The sequence below is a fragment of the Nerophis ophidion genome, linkage group LG15 (assembly GCF_033978795.1).
Source record: "Nerophis ophidion isolate RoL-2023_Sa linkage group LG15, RoL_Noph_v1.0, whole genome shotgun sequence".
In the NCBI taxonomy this organism is placed as follows: domain Eukaryota; kingdom Metazoa; phylum Chordata; class Actinopteri; order Syngnathiformes; family Syngnathidae; genus Nerophis; species Nerophis ophidion.
The window spans coordinates 7,001,656-7,019,322 of NC_084625.1; the positions used below are offsets into that span (position 1 = coordinate 7,001,656).

Below are 17,667 nucleotides of genomic sequence, written 5' to 3' on the forward strand. Positions count from 1 at the left end.
TCAGCTTATTATTATTTTTATTTTTTCATAGAAAGTCTCCCTGCAGGTAAAAAAAAACAGAACAGAAAAAGGTGCTGAACACGCCTAATTAGGCCGGATCAACAAGGAAGAGGAAGATGACAGAAGACGCTTATAATTACAGAAATAATTAGCTATTTTTTTCGTTTTTTTTTTTTTTTTTTTACATTCCTTGTTCCCAGAGCTGTGCGGAGACAGATTACCCATTCTGTCCTACACGTCCATGATTAAAAAGTGGTTGGTTGAAGCCGAACGAGAAACCCGAGCACCTGGAAGCGCTGGGCGCCAATCTTGCCTCGTAACCCTGCCCCCTGCTGACTGGGAGGGCATGTGCACTGTCTGACACCCACCGCCGGGGGGCGCTGATGACACCAACATTTGTCGAGAAAACGGGGTGCGGATCACGGGCTTGTGCTCGTCGTCGCAAATAAAACCTGAGATTTTTGTTTTTATTTGTAGAAGTTAGCAACGTCAGAGAGGAAGTTGTGGACGCCTAAAATCCGGGTAACGTCCCAAAGTCTGGTTCGATGACACCTGGAGTGCTTCAAAGTCTACGCTATTTGTTCTTGCATAAATCACACGGCCTCAGGATTATTTGGCCCCCGCTACACTCTCCGGCGAGGGAGCTAAAAAATGTTGCGTCGATAACTGCTTTGCATATGTGTGACGTCACGGTGTCAAAATAGCGTGGGGCTTCATTTGGTCGGCTCCGCCCTCCACACCTGCCAATCAAATATGGGACAAAGTCCACTTCCTGTCGTGTGATTGCTGGAAGATGGCGCCTGGCCAAAACGGCAAAGGAGGAAAAGAAAGACATAAAAATATATATATATGTGTGTATATATATATGAAGAGTTGAGATGACTTTCCTTTCTAGCGGAGCCCCGTAACCATGACGACGATAAAAGCAAACACCATCCTACGTCTTTAAATGCTAATGTTGGATTATTGTCTTCCTGCCGTCGTCGTGTTTTACACACGCACTTCCTGTCCTGATTGTCCGAAGCAAAACTGCGGCCGAGGCCAGACAGAGTCCGTTAAGGTGCGGGGGTCCCGATGTGCTTCTTTTTTGGCGTTAGCGGTTCCAAGGTTCCATCAGTAGTCTGTCCAGCTGGACTGGACTGAGGTCAGAGTTGACGTTACGCGAGGACGGGGGGCGCGGGGCGGAGAGAAAGGGGAATGGGGGGATGGGGGGTGTGGTCACAGAGCGGTGGAGGTGAGCTTCTTCACGCCTCGACGCTGGGCCAGAGTGGAGCAGCCCACCGGCTCCAGCACCGGCGGGACGTTCCTGTTGAGGGCCGAGTACGTGGCGGCCATCGCTCCCTGGAAGGTCACCATAGAACACGCTTTAATGAACGGCTTTTTGGAGGGAAAAAAAAAAGTGGGGTCACCTTGACGAGGTGTGGGGCGTCCTGTCTGTTCAAGGTGTACTTGGGCAGCTGGTCCCGGTGCGTCACCCATGGGTGGCGGAGGACCTGGCCCGCCGTCAGCCGCTGGTGGGGGTCCACGTGTAGCATCTTGGACACCAGGTCCTGAAGAGTCAGAGTGGCCAAATAATCAGCTTTATGTGTGTGTGTGTGTGTGTGTGTGTGTGTGTGTGTGTGTGTGTGTGTGTGTGTGTGTTCTGACTTAATGGGGACATAACTCTGTTTACACCAGGGGTCTCAGACACGCGGCCCCGAGACGTTATTTTGCGGCCCCCACCTTAAAGGGGAACATTATCAGCAGACCTGTGTAAGCGTCAATATATACCTTGATGGTGCAGAAAAAAGACCATCTATTTTTTTAACCGATTTCCGAACTCTAAATGGGTGAATTTTGGTGGATTAAACGCCTTTCTGTTTATCGCGCTGGAGGCGATGACGTCAAAATGTGACGTTGCCGTGGTAACACGGCCGCCATTTTCATTTTCAACACATTACAAACACCGGGTCTCAGCTCTGTTATTTTCCGTTTTTTCGACTATTTTTTGGAACCTTGGAGACATCATGCCTCGTCGGTGTGTTGTCGGAGGGTGTAACAACACTAACAGGGAGGGATTCAAGTTGCACCACTGGCCCGAAGATGCCAAAGTGTCTGCCGCCAGACCCCCATTGAATGTACCAGAGTGTCTCCACATTTGACCGGCGATGACAGACATGGCACAGAGATGTATGGATAACCTGCAGATGCATTTGCAACGATAGTCAACGAATTCACAAAGGTGAGTTTTGTTGATGTTGACTGCCAGCTAATCGATGCTAACATGCTACGCTAATCGATGCTAACATGCTATTTACCGGAGGTGCTAAAGCAGACATAGCACAGAGATGTATGGATAACCTGTAGATGCATTTGCAACTATATTACGTTTCCTTCCACCCAAATTTAATGCGAAACAAACACTTACCAATCGACGGATTTAAGTTGCTCCAGTGTCAAAAGATGCGAAAGTCCTGATCGTTTGGTCCGCACATTTTACCGGCGATGCTAACGCAGCTATTCGGCCATGCTATGGCTATGAATAGCGTCGATAGCTTCAGTTTCTTCTTCAATATTTTCATACTCCAACCATCTGTTTCAATACATGCGTAATCTGTTGAATCGCTTAAGTCGCTGAAATCGGAGTTTGAATCCGAGCTAATGTCACTACATCTTGCTGTGGTAACCGCCATGTTGTTTGTATTGGCAGCACTGTGTGACGTCACAGGGAAATGGTCAGTGTCTTCGCAGAGAGTCGAAAATAAGGCACTCTAAAGCTTTATTTAGGGATATTCCGAGACCGGTAAAATTTTGAAAAAAAACAAGCCACTGGGAACTGATTTTTATTGTTTTTAACCCTTTTGAAATCGTGATAATGTTCCCCTTTAATGGGGACATCGCTCTGTTTACACCAGGGGTCTCAGACACGCGGCCCCCGAGACGTTATTTTGCGGCCCCCACCTTAATATGAAAGGTTAATGTTAGTGCGGCCCGCAAGTTTTACAAACCCTGTTTCCATATGAGTCGGGAAATTGTGTTAGATGTAAATATAAACAGAATACAATGATTTGCAAATCATTTTCAACCCATATTCAGTTGAATATGCTACAAAGACAACATATTTGATGTTCAAACTGATAAACTTTTTTTTTCTTGCAAATAGTCATTAACTTTAGAATTTGATGCCAGCAACACGTGACAAAGAAGTTGGGAAAGGTGGCAATAAATACTGATAAAGTTAAGGAATGCTCATCAAACACTTATATGGAACATCCCACAGGTGTGCAGGCTAATTGGGAACAGGTGGGTGCCATGATTGGGTATAAAAGCAGCTTCCCAAAAAATGCTCAGTCTTTCGCAAGAAAGGATGGGGCGAGGTACACCCCTTTGTCCACAACTGCGTGAGCAAATAGTCAAACAGTTTAAGAACAACGTTTCTCAAAGTGCAATTGCAAGAAATTTAGGGATTTCAACATCTACGGTTCATAATATCATCAAAAGTTTCAGAGAATCTGGAGAAATCACTCCACGTAAGCGGCATGGCCGGAAACAAACATTGAATGACCGTGACCTTCAATCCATCAGACGGCACTGTATCAAAAACCGACATAAATCTCTAAAGGATATCACCACATGGGCTCAGGAACACTTAAGAAAACCCATCCATCCATCCATCCATTTTCTACCGCTTATTCCCTTTTGGGGTCGCGGGGGGCGCTGGCGCCTATCTCAGCTACAATCGGGCGGAAGGCGGGGTACACCCTGGACAAGTCGCCACCTCATCGCAGGGCCAACACAGATAGACAGACAACATTCACACTCACATTCACACACTAGGGCCAATTTAGTGTTGCCAATCAACCTATCCCCAGGTGCATGTCTTTGGAGGTGGGAGGAAGCCGGAGTACCCGGAGGGAACCCACGCATTCACGGGGAGAACATGCAAACTCCACACAGAAAGATCCCGAGCCTGGATTTGAACCCAGGACTGCAGGACCTTCGTATTGTGAGGCAGACGCACTAACCCCTCTGCCACCGTGAAGCCCACTTACTTAAGAAAACCACTGTCACTAAATACAGTTTGTCGCTACATCTGTAAGTGCAAGTTAAAGCACTACTATGCAAAGCGAAAGCCATTTATCAACAACATCCAGAAACGCAGCCGGCTTCTCTGGGCCCGAGATCATCTAAGATGGACTGATGCAAAGTGGGTAAGTGTTCTGTGGTCTGACTAGTCCACCGCTGCTGCCCACTGCACACCCTCATTTTTGGTGATGTAACCCCCAATTCCAAGCCTTGATGCTGAGTGCCAAGCAGGGAGTTAATGGCTCCCATTTTTATAGTCTTTGGTATGACTCTGGATTCGATAATAGGCTCAAACTCGATAATTTCTTAACAAACATCATCACTACTCTCGAGGGCCGAAAATTGACGTCACTTGCGTGATGCAAGCAGAGAAACGTTTTGCCGCTTGTCCACTAGACCTGCATGCACTCTTCCTCCCTCCCTCCTTCGCTTGCTCGCACTCCCAATATCTCTCTCTCTCTCTCTCTCTCTCTCTCCCCTGGGGCCAATGTAAACAGTCCGGGCCAGGGAGACGAGCGATCCGCTAGTTTCCGAAGCACTCCGTCGAAGGACCAAGCGACAATACAAAACTGTAGTGCACTGGACCCCAGCGCTGACACTCCGACAGACTCACTGGGCGAATCGGACGTGTAACACGTTAGTCGTGATGTTAGCCTGTTCGGGGCTTAATTGTGCTACCTTAACTGTAAACTCCACGGCGAGCGACCCCCACACCCCACAGCCCCCTCCAGTTGGCTCCAAACGAGAACAATTTTTGTTATTTGGGTCCGAAATGGCTCTTTCAACGTTATGGGTTGCCTACCCCTGCATTAGTGGAAAAGCGGCAAATGAGTGAAAGCAACAGAGACGTTGCCATGGAGAAGAGGGTTTTCTTACGTGCTTGCCTGCACCACCTGTCCGTCAGTAATAACAGTCCCCGGTAACCTGGACCAATTCAAACAGTTATTTTTTTTTTTTTATTGTTTAATTTGCATTGCTTCACGCGATGAACACTAAATATATTTCTATATGACGACGGATAACACTCCGGGAGCCCTCACTTTTTTGCGCTTGCTATCCCGGTACTTTCCTGGCTATTATCCGCCGACCGCCGTGTTGCTGTAGGGAGGAAAAGCGGAACGACACACATTGCGGAAATAACATCATTCTCCGTGCGTGGGCTAAATAAAAATATATTCCACAACCCCAAACATGTCTTTTTCAAAGCCTGCAGTGAAGAGAAAGGTTGGTGATGAGCAAAGACCATTCCAGGAAAAGCTGGACTGCAATATTCCTTGATTGAGCACAGCGGCTTTCCGACATGTCTTATTTGCACAGAGAAACTCTCATTTTGTTCATTTATATTTTCATTTCATTTTTGTTTAAAAGAAAAGTAAAGACATTTAAAAATATATTTTTTTAAGAAATCTTTTTTGTGGCCCAGCCTCACCCAGGCTCTGCATCCAGAGGCCCCCAAGTAAATTGACTTTGAGACACCTGCTTTACACAGTCACCTTTAGGGGACCTCTGACGGTGTGTGTGTGTGTGTGTGTGTGTGTGTGTGTTCACGCACCTTGGCTTCAGTAGACACAGAGTTCCAGTATCCTCCGGTGAGCGAGAACTTCCCGCTGCCAATCCGAGCCAAAATCTCCTCGGGCGTGTCCTCCGGGCCGTTGGCGAATGGAGTGAAGCTGGAAAAAGGAGGAGCGAAGGGAGAGGAGATTTTATTAATTTTATTGTGGTCCGTCATGTCATTTTATGTGGGCCGCTACATCATTTTATTGTGGCCCGCCACTTCATTATATGTGGCAACCATTTGATTTTATTGGGGTCCGTCCCGTAATACTATGTGGGGCGCTACATCATGTTATTGTGGCCCGTCACGTAATTTTATGTAGGTCGCTACATCATTTTATTGTGGTCCGTCACGTCATTTTATGTGGGTCTCTACATCATTTTATTGTGGCCCGCCACATCATTATATGTGGCAACTATTTCATTTTATTGTGGCCCGCCACGTCATTATATGTGGCAACTATTTCATTTTATTGTGGTCCGTCACGTCATTTTATGTGGTTCGCTACATCATGTTATTGTGGTCCGTCACGTCATTTTATGTGGGTCGCTACATCATTTTATTGTGGCCCGCCACTTCATTATATGTGGCAACCATTTAATTTTATTGTTGTCCGTCACGTCATTTTATGTGGGCCGGTACATCACTTTATTGTGGCCCGCCACATCATTATATGTGGCAACCATTTGATTTTATTAGGGTCCGTCCCGTAATTTTATGTGGGTCACTACATCATGTTATTGTGGCCCGTCACGTAATTTTATGTGGGTCTCTACATCATGTTATTGTGGCCCGTCACGTAATTTTATGTGGGTCACTACATCATGTTATTGTGGCCCGTCACGTAATTTTATGTGGGTCTCTACATCATTTTATTGTGGTCCGTCACGTCATTTTATGTGGGTCGCTACATCATTTTATTGTGGTCCGTCACGTCATTTTATGTGTGTCGCTACATCATTTTATTGTGGTCCATCACGTCATTTTATGTGGGTCGCTACATCATTTTATTGTGGCCCGCCACGTCATTATATGTGGCAACTATTTCATTTTATTGTGGTCCGTCACGTCATTTTATGTGGTTCGCTACACTATTTTATCGTGATCCACCACATCATTTTATCGTGGTCCGTCACATTATTTTAATGTGTCACTTCACATCATTTCATTTGGCCCACCACATCATTTTATATGGCCTACCACATCATATACAATATGTGGCCTGCGAAAAGTCTGGAAAAAATAAAGCACTGGCTAAATGCATTTGTTATTTTTTTTATCGTGGTCTGCCACATCATTTTGATGTGTCGAGCCAGATTATTTTACGTGGTCCGCTACATCAGATTATTGTGGCCCACCACTTCAAAGGCATGAAATAATAAAGCACTTTCTGGCCAAATGTAATTGTTACTTTTTTATCGTGATCCGCCACATGATTTAATGTGTTCTGTCACATCATCTTATTGCAGTCCAGTCACTTCATTTTATTGTTGCCAGCACATCTTTTTAACTTGGCCTACTCAATTCCAATATGTGTCCTGCGTAAGGCTGGAAATAAAAAAGCACTTTGGCAAAATGTTTTTGTTCTTTCCATGCTGCACATGCCATTGCAAATGTTCTCCACTTTAATATCAGAAGTGTGAGGATATGATGTGTTAGCGTACCCCGTCAGCATTGTGTAGAGAAGAACGCCGAGACTCCAGATGTCGCAGGCCGCGTCGTAACCTTGCTTCTTAAGAACCTGTCAGCCAAACAAACACACAGCAGGGTTTCAATCTGCGGGTGCTCATGAGGAAGTACAGCCGGGTTACCTCCGGAGCGACAAAGTTGGCGGTGTAACACGGCGTCATGAGCAGGCCGTTCTCAGCCCTCAGCTGCTTGGCGAAGCCGAAGTCACAGATCCTGATGGACTCGGCGTTCCCGCTCTCGTCCACGTAGAGGATGTTACTGGGTTTCAGGTCTCGGTGCACCACCTGCAGACCAGAGAACACAATGTTAAAGGGGAACATTATCACAATTTCAAAAGGGTTAAAAACAATAAAAATCAGTTCCCAGTGGCTTGTTGTATTTTTTGAAGTTTTTTTCAAAATTTTACCGGTCTCGGAATATCCCTAAATAAAGCTTTAAAGTGCCTTATTTTTGGCTCTCTGCGAAGACACTGGCCATTTCCCTGAGACGTCACACAGTGCTGCCAATGTAAACAAACAATGGGAATACCACAGCAAGATATAGTGACATTAGCTCGGATTCAAACTCGGATTTCAGCGACTTAAGCGATTCAACAGGTTACGCATGTATTGAAACAGATGGTTGGAGTATGAAAGTATTGAAGAAGAAACTGAAGCTATTGAGCGAATAGCTATTGACGCTATTCATAGCCATAGCATGGCCGAATAGCTGCGTTAGCATCGCCGGTAAAATGTGCGGACCAAACGATCAGGACTTTCGCATCTTTTGACACTGGAGCAACTAAAATCCGTCGATTCATAAGTGTTTTTTTTCGCATTAAATGTGGGTGGAAGGAAAAGTAATATAGTTGCAAATGTATCTACAGGTTATCCATACATCTCTGTGCCATGTCTGCTTTAGCACCGCCGGTAAATAGCATGTTAGCATCGATTAGCGTAGCATGTTAGCATCGATTGGCTGGCAGTCAACATCAACAAAACTCACCTTTGTGATTTCATTGACTATCGTTGCAAATGCATCTGCAGGTTATCCATACATCTCTGTGCCATGTCTGCCTTAGCATCGCCGGTCAAATGTGGAGACACTCTGGCACATTCAATGGGGGTCTGGCGGCAGACACTTTCGCATCTTTGGGCCAGTGGTGCAACTTGAATCCCTCCCTGTTAGTGTTGTTACACCCTCCGACAACACACCGTCAAGGCATGATGTCTCCAAGGTTCCAAAAAATAGTCAAAAAAACGGAAAATAACAGAGCTGAGACCCGGTGTTTGTAATGTGTTGAAAATGAAAATGGCGGCTGTGTTACCTCGGCGACGTCACATTCTGACGTCATCGCCTTCAGCGCGATTAACAGAAAGGCGTTTAATTCGCCAAAATTCACCCATTTAGAGTTCGGAAATCGGTTAAAAAAATAGATGGTCTTTTTTCTGCACCATCAAGGTGCTTACATAGGTCTGCTGATAATGTTCCCCTTTAAGCCAGGTGTCCCAGCCATGAATACAGGCCTCACATTGGTGCATCTTCTCAAGGGACACTAGTACAGAAATAGATATACACTTCAATCTCCATTTACGAAGCCCTCATTGTACACACTTTATATCCTCGCGGCGCAGCCGTTTTGTGCCCGGCAGCACATCCATTGTGGACGGGCTGATCGATCTTGGTGCAAATTCAGTCAGCAGAGCCGTACTCTTGTTAGGGCGAGGGTTTAAATCTATTTTTTTTTTACAACATTTTTCAAATTTTGCTAGCTCAATATGAGTCCAAAGAAGGGCATGGACAAGCAATGTGTGGTTTGAAACAATCAGGGAAAATCTATAACCTTGTTGACACTCTCCACTCCTTCCTCTGCACACCAAGAAGATAAACCAACAAGGTAAAGTGGATTGAATTTTTATTTTTTTCTGACAAAGCTTAACCTATTCTTACTATAACAATCTACAAAGTTAATATAGGTTGCTTCTCTTTCTTCCTTTCCGTTTTTCTGCCTTCTTTTTTATCTCTTATCCATCCATCCATTTCTACCGCTTGTCCCTTTAGGGGTTGCGGGGCGTGCTGTAGCCTATCTCAGCTGCATTCGGGCGGAAGGTGGCGTACGCCCCTGGACAAGTCGCCATCTCATCACAGATAGACGGACAACATTCACACTCACATTCAAACACTAGGGACCATTTAGTGTATCTCTAGTTATCATTGCGTATATGTATTGTTGCATTGGAACGACAGTATTGTTGATAATAGAGGTAAATTATTGGTATTGTTCATTATCAATAGAACTATTTCTATTGATATTTGTAATGCTGTAGTGTAATAATGCTCATTGTCATTTCTGTATTATTTATTTCGCTAACTGCTTCTTTGCTATCACTTTTAGCATCATATTTGTACATATCCTATTTGCTGACTTGCTCTATTGTTGTTGTTATTGTTGTGTTTGCTGTTGTTGTTTTTGTCACTCTGTCTTATCAAAATGTCCCCCTCTGTCTTCATTTTTTTCTTCTTTCCATCCCCTCCTGTTCAGGCCCGGCTGCACCAAATGATAATATAAATACATTTAATAAGGTCAAATACAAATAAGGCAACAAGAGAAGTATCCTACACTTCTATTTTTTATACATACATACATATATATATATATATATATATATATATATATATATATATATGTATGTATGTATTTTTAACATAGACATATATCTCTATATATACATACATACACATATAATTTCCCCCCCTCAGTAGTCACGTAGACATTTGTGTGAATTATGGAAAGAAAAAGAAAAGGAAAAAAACAAAAATCTATATATATATATATATATATATATATATATATATATATATATATATATATATGTTATGTTTTCCATAATTCACACAAATGTGGACGTGACTACTGAGGGGGAAAAATATTATATATATATACATATATATATATACATATACATATATATATATATATATATATATATATACATATACATATACATATACATATATATATATATATACATATATATATATATATATATATATATATATATATATATATATATATATATATATATATATATATATATATATATATATATATATATATATATATATATATATATATATATATATATATATATATATCTCAGTGGTCCCCAACCTTTTTGTATCCACGGACCGGTCAACGCTTAATAACTTGTCCCGCGGCCCGGGGGGGTGTCCTTTTTTTTCCTTTTTCTTCTTTGTCATGAAAAATGGAGTTTTTTGTGGTTGGTGCACTATTTGCAAGTGTATATTGTGTTTTTTATGTTCATTTAATAAAATTTTTTTTTTTTTTAAATATTTTTTATAAAAAATTCTTCTGCGGCCCGGTACCACTTCTCCTGCGTCCTTCACTTCCTCCTGCTTGTCGCCTTCTTCTGTCAATTCCTCCCTTTCTTCTCTCTCCTCCACTTCCTCCTCCCTCTCTTCACCTTGGTGGTTGGGAACCACTGATATATATATATATATTTTTTTTTTCCCCCCTCCTAATATTTGGCTGTCAACGTTAAGAAACCTTGTGATTTTAAGCGGTGGCTGTCCAAAGTCAGGACCCGGGGTGGACCGCTCGCCTGTGCACCGGTTGGGGACATCTCTGCGCTGCTGACCTGTCTCTGCTCGGGATGGTATCCTGCTGGCCCCACTATGGACTGGACTCTCACTATTATGTTAGATCCACTATGGACTGGACTCTCACTATTATGTTAGATCCACTATGGACTGGACTCTCACTATTTTGTTAGATCCACTATGGACTGGACTCTCACTATTATGTTAGATCCACTATGGATTGGACTCTCACTATTATGTTGGATCCAATATGGACTGGACTCTCACTATTATGTTGGATCCACTATGGACTGGACTCTCACTATTATGTTAGAGCCACTATGGACTGGACTCTCACTATTATGTTGGATCCACTATGGACTGGACTTTCACACTATTATGTTGGATCCACTATGGACTGGACTCTCACTATTATGTTAGATCCACTATGGACTGGACTATCACTAATATGTTAGATCCACTATGGACTGGACTCTCACTAATATGTTAGATCCACTATGGACTGGACTCTCACTATTATGTTAGATCCACTATGGACTGGACTCTCACTATTATGTTAGATCCACTATGGACTGGACTCTCAATATTATGTTAGATCCACTATGGACTGGACTATTATGTTGGATCCACAATGGACTGGACTCCCACTATTATGTTAGATCCACTATGGACTGGACTATTATGTTGGATCCACAATGGACTGGACTCTCACTATTATGTTAGATCCACAATGGACTGGACGCTCACTATTATGTTAGATCCACTATGGACTGGACTTTCACAATATTATGCTAGACCCACTCGACATCCATTGCACCGGTCTCCCTAGAGGGGGGGAGATCACCCACATCTGTGGTCCTCTCCGAGGTTTCTCATTGTCATCCCACTGGGTTGAGTTTTTCCTTGCCCTGATGTGGGATCTGAACCGAGGATGTCATTGTGGCTTGTGCAGCCCTTTGAGACACTTTGGATTTAGGGCTACATAAATAAACATTGATTGATTGATTGATTGATACATAATTGTCAAAATGCCAAATATTTGGTCGATCTCTAATATTTTTAAGACTTTCTGGACAATTGTACAGTTACAGTTTGTGTTCTGTTGGAAGAGAGGATGTACCGCAACAAGTAGTATTTAGTATATTAGTATAACATGCATGCTGACGTACCCCCTGCACGTGTAGGTACTCCAACGTCTTGGTGATGGTGAAGAGAACGGCGCTGGCTTCCCGCTCCGAGAAGAACTTCTGGCGCAGGATTTTGTCCAGCAGCTCGCCGCCCTTCATTAACTCCGTCACCAGGAAGACGGAGCGGCCGTCGTCGAAGACCTGCGGCGAGATTAGAAGTCACGACTCCGACACTTAGGTCCTGTGACCTGGGACTCACGTCTTTCAGCGTGATGATGTTGGGATGTTGGCCGTATCTCAGCAGGATCTCCACCTCCTCCGTGGGGTCTCGCTTGGCCTTGTTGATGATCTGCAGTCAAATCGAATCAAGCTTTATTCATAAAGCGCTTTTTACGCATAAAAGAAATGCAACGCAAAGTGCTTTACAAAGTTAAAAACATTACAGAGGTGACCCTTATCCCCTGTTATCACATTCATACGCACGGACACTGATACCAAACACAAACACACACATATGCATCTATATTGACCAAGGATTGGATGGCTGAGTACAGAGGAGACATGTGAGTAAACACTATCACAGGAGTCATCGGACCGTGGCCACCAGGACGCTGACACAAAAGCGCCCCCACAAGCACGGCCGATAACCCCTGAGGCAGATGGCTCATCTGGGGAACGTTGGAAAATAAAAGGGGTTTGCAGGGGGTGAATATTGTAGGGTCCCGGAAGAGTTAGTGCTGCAAGGGGTTTGAGGTATTTGCTCTGTTGTGTTTATGTTGTGTTACGGTGCGGATGTTCTCCAGAAATGTGTTTGTCATTCTTGTTTGGTGTGGGTTCACAGAGTGGCGCATATTTGTAACAGTGTTAAAGTTGTTCATACGGCCCCCCTCAGTGTGACCTTGTACGGCTGTTGACCAAGTATGCATGGCATTCACTTGTGTGTGTGAAAAGCCGTAGATTATATGTGAGTGGGCCGGCGTGCAAAGGCAGTGCTTTTAAGGTTTATTGGCGCTCTGTACTTCTCCCTCCGTCCATGTACACCAGGGGTCGGGAACCTTTTTGGCTGAGAGAGCCAAGAAGCCAAATATTTTAAAACGTATTTCCCTAAGAGCCATTTAATTTTTTTTTTAACACTGAACACAACTAAATGCGTGCATTTTTAAGTAAGACCAACATTTCCAGAGTATAATAAATCTCTTATATTTTGTAATAACATTGTTATTCTGAAGCAAACTGTGGAGGGGGTGTGGCCTGCGGGCCTGCAGCAAAGTGGGATGTTGCCAGGACCGGCCTCGAAATCAGCGACAGGTGTGTAGAAGGCCAACCTGGGCCTTTTTTATCTAATCACCTGTCGCTCTGTTATAAGCAGCAGCCAGGAGGAGAGACAGAGTTGGGGCTGGAGCCACAGCGCCAGTGAGGACGAAAGAGAAAAAGACAATTGCTGTAAAGCAACTGAGAGACATCTAAAATAAAACAATATTTTAACCGTAAAACAGGCTCTTGGTGGTCTGAAGAACCCCCAGGAGGGCAAGCCCCACACTAACCAATAATAAATATATAACTTCTTACCATTAACGCAACTTCTTGAACATAAAAATGCATGAGAAGGTTTTATATTTTGAACGTTGTTTTTAACACTGTGATTACAAGTGGAATTATTCATGAGGGACGGCGTGGCGCAGTGGGAGAATGGCCGTGTGCAACCCGAGGGTCCCGGGTTCAAATCCCACCTAGTACCAACCTCGTCACGTCCGTTGTGTCCTGAGCAAGACACTTCACCCTTGCTCCTGATGGGTGCTGGTTGGCGCCTTGCATGGCAGCTCCCTCCATCAGTGTGTGAATGGGTAAATGTGGAAGTAGTGTCAAAGCGCTTTGAGTACCTTGAAGGTAGAAAAGCGCTATACAAGTACAACCCATTTATCATTTATTTATTTAATAACATTGTTATTCTGAAGCTAACTGTGGAGGGGGTGTGGCCTGCGGGCCTGCAGCAAAGCGGGATGTTGCCAGGACCGGCCTCGAAATCAGCGACAGGTGCGTAGAAGGCCCACCTGGGCCTTTTTATCTAATCACCTGTCGCTCTGTTATAAGCATCAGCCAGGAGGAGAGACAGAGTTGGGGCTGGAGCCAGAGCGTGAGTGAGGACGAAAGAGGAAAAGACAATTGCTGTAAAGCAACTGAGAGAACACTAAAATAAAACAATATTGTAACCGTAAAACAGGCTCTTGGTGGTCTGAAGAACCCCCAGGAGGGCAAGCCCCACACTAACCAATAATAAATAAATGACTTCTTACCATTAACGCAACTTCTTGAACATAAAAATGCATGAGAATGTTTTATATTTTGAATGGTATTTTTAACACTGTGATTACAAGTGGAATTATTTATTACTTATTGTGTTACGCAATGTCAGATCAGATTTATCCGAGAGCCAGATGCAGTCATCAAAAGAGCCACATCTGGCTCGCGAGCCATAGGTTCCCTACCCCTGGTGTACACAGTGGCTTTTTAAAAAGTCATAAATTTTAATTTTTGAAACCGATACAGATCATTTTGAAACCGATAATTTCCGATATTACAATTTAAAGCATTTATCGGCCGATATTATCGGACATCTCTACTAATTAGGAGATGAGTGCCGGAGGATCTCAGGGCCCGGGAAGGTTCATAGGGTAAAAGCAAATCTGAACGATAAGAAGGTCCAATACCATAAAAACATTTATAAACCACAAGAAGAACCTTAAAATTTATCCTGAAACACACGAGGAGCCAATGCACAGATTTTAAAACTGGTCTAATGTGAGCCCGCCTTCTGGTCTTCGTGAGGACACGTGCCGCTGAATTTTGGAGTACCGTATTTTTCGGATTATAAACCGCTCCGGAATATAAATCGCACCTGCCGAAAATGCATATTATAGAAGGAAAAAAACATATATAAGTCCCACTGGAGTATAAATCGTAATTGGGGGAAATTTATTTGATAAAATCCAACACCAAGAATAGACATTTGAAAGGCAATTTAAAATAAATAAAGAATAGTGAACAGGCTGAATAAGTGTACGTTATATGAGGCATAAATAACCAGTTGAGAAGGTGCCTGGTATGTTAACGTAACATATTATGGTAAGAGTCATTCAAATAACTATAACATATAGAACATGCTATACCTTTACCAAACAATCTGTCACTCCTAATCCATAAATCCCATGAAATCTTATACGTCTAGTCTCTTACGTGAATGGGCTAAATATTATTTGATATTTTACGATAATGTGTTAATAATTACATGACCCAATGCAAACAACCTTCCCCAGTCATGTTGCAAAAAAAACAAAAGTCCAATATTACATATTATGCTAAGAGTCATTCAAATAACTATAACATATAGAACATGCTATACCTTTACCAAACAATCTGTCACTCCTAATCCATAAATCCCAAGAAATCTTCTTCCTCTGCCAACTCCAAAGGTATGCGCCGCTTCCTCTTGTCGTTTTTTGTTCAGCCCTTCTCCCTTTTTATAAGTTACTGCCAACGTTGAAATGATCCATTTTAATAGCTACGGCAGTAGCATATAGCATATAGTTCCAGTTCCATTCACACATTTAAAAAACACTTTAAGACCAATGTCTTGAAAAAATATATCACTCTTGAATTAACATTGTAGTTAATACTATGATTAATGTTACTTAAAAATTAAACATGAGATATAAATAATAATAGAAGTACAATTGTTTGTATATATAATTAGTGCAAAGGTCTATATGTACACAGGGATATTTCACATGCCTGTACTGTGTATAAAATTGAACTACGTTCATGTTGTTTATAATGTTGTTTATAATGTTTATTTATAATATGTTGTGCAAAGGACTTTTTATAACTTTCGGAAATTTATTTTGTACTTGAAATTGTTTATAGGGTTAGGGGCAATAAGTGTTTAACTTCAGCCTAAACCCTTTTGGTCTGTAACATTTTTTATTTTTTTCAATCTATGAATGTACAACTGTTTTTTTGCTTTGTTGACCATTGACCGAAGAACAATAAACTTGAAACTTGAATATAGCAGTTAGCATGCCATGACCCACAATGCACTTCTGCCAAGACCCTACCCCGCTAAAATTCTTATTGGTTGACGTGTGTGTGACGATTGCTGACATTTTCTTCGTCTCTTCCGCGAATGAGATAAATAATATTATTTGATATTTTACGGCAATGCGTTAATAATTTCACACATGAGTCGCTCCGGAGTGTATGTCGCACCCCCGGCCAAACTATGGAAAAAACTGCGACTTATAATCCGAAAAATACGGTAATTGTAAAGGTGCAATAACCTTTTTAGGAAGACTAGAAAGCAGGGCGTTACTATAATCTATGCGACTTGTAATTGGGCGATATACTCGATATATCGCGGGTTTGTCTCTGTGTGATATAGAAAATGACTATATCGTAATATTGGAGTATTCGTTCTCACGCAGTTGTTTTTAGCTGCGGGCATTATCGTCTTGCCCTGAGAGAGAATTGGGCGAACTCTCGCTATATTCTTAAGATGATAAATACCTATTTTTGTTATATTTTTTACATGCGATATAAAACTGAAGTCAGAGTGAAAAACGACGGGGGCGCTCAGAGGTCGGGGGTTTGCGCTGCTGGGGTCCTGACCTTGACGGCGTAGTCCATGCCGGTGCCCTTGTGGACGCAGCGCTTGCAGATGGAGTACGAGCCCACGCCGATTTCCTCTTTGACGTCGTAGGTGTCGGAAAACTGCGACGTGCTTCTGTGGAGCTGCTGCAGGCGGGCGCACAAAGTGTGTGGTCGTTGGGCGGGTAGCGGAGCGATTACGTAACGAGGCTCGTTTAGCGCGAGTGTGTCTACCTGAACAATTGTGTTGGGCATGGGTTGTGTCGTCTCCTCTTCGGTTATCGCCACAAAGCTGAATCCTCTGAACAGCTGATGGGCGTTGGCGCTGGGCGGGACTCCAGGAGAGTCTGACACACACACACACACACACCGAGCTCTTAAATGATGTCATTAACCAGGCAGGGCGGGGGTTGGACAGGCCGTACCTCGGGGCGTTTTCGCCGTGAACTCCGGGTCGAAGTAGAAGGTGTCGTCGGGCCGTGCCGCGGCGGGCTTGAAGGGCGGCGAGATCTCTCTGCGGAAGAGTTTCTGCGGGAGGGGAGGCAACATGAGTCACAATGTTTCAACTGAAAGGAAAAGCTGAGGGCGCAAACTGACATTCCAGTCGACAGTGCTGAAGAAGTGGTGCCTCTTGATCTCCTCCACGCCATCTGGGCCCGCGCCTGCAAAACATGAGCAGTTGCCAGTGGAGGCCAGCAGGGGGCACAGTGGTTCAATGCTGCCTAGGCATGAGGCTGCTTCACCTAATCCACTTCTTTTCAAATAGTGTGACCACGGAGAACAAGCTTTATCAGTATCACGCTTCAAACCTTGCTTCGGAAAGTTGTGCGCTACAAAAAGTGCTCATTGTTAATCCTGACTTACTCATGTGATAGGAAAAAAAATCAGCTCAAATTGCTTTATTCATTTATGTTTTGCAGGTTAAAGTGTTTCGTATATTGTGTACCTGGGTTAATTTGTCCTTGTTTGTTGAGGGATTCTTTCTTTTTT

The 17,667-nt window shown here is 43.3% G+C and overlaps 1 protein-coding gene across 7 annotated transcripts in view; it reads right to left on the reverse strand.

The window, feature by feature from the left end:
• rps6ka3b (ribosomal protein S6 kinase, polypeptide 3b) overlaps positions 1–17,667 on the reverse strand; it is a 93,735-nt gene continuing 76,068 nt past the window's right edge. For 5 of the 7 annotated variants that reach the window (XM_061921356.1, XM_061921358.1, XM_061921359.1 and 2 more), the window contains 10 exons: positions 17,275–17,339; positions 17,103–17,205; positions 16,699–17,024; positions 12,296–12,385; positions 12,079–12,237; positions 7,432–7,593; positions 7,285–7,361; positions 5,618–5,735; positions 1,410–1,550; positions 1–1,341 (listed from right to left, as the gene is read on the reverse strand). In XM_061921356.1, the coding sequence (XP_061777340.1) occupies positions 1,219–1,341; positions 1,410–1,550; positions 5,618–5,735; positions 7,285–7,361; positions 7,432–7,593; positions 12,079–12,237; positions 12,296–12,385; positions 16,699–17,024; positions 17,103–17,205; positions 17,275–17,339 (1,364 nt within the window). In that variant the 3' untranslated portion in view covers positions 1–1,218. The remainder of the gene's footprint in view (positions 1,342–1,409; positions 1,551–5,617; positions 5,736–7,284; positions 7,362–7,431; positions 7,594–12,078; positions 12,238–12,295; positions 12,386–16,698; positions 17,025–17,102; positions 17,206–17,274; positions 17,340–17,667) is intronic. The other 2 variants (XM_061921360.1, XM_061921357.1) reach the window with 1 other exon arrangement.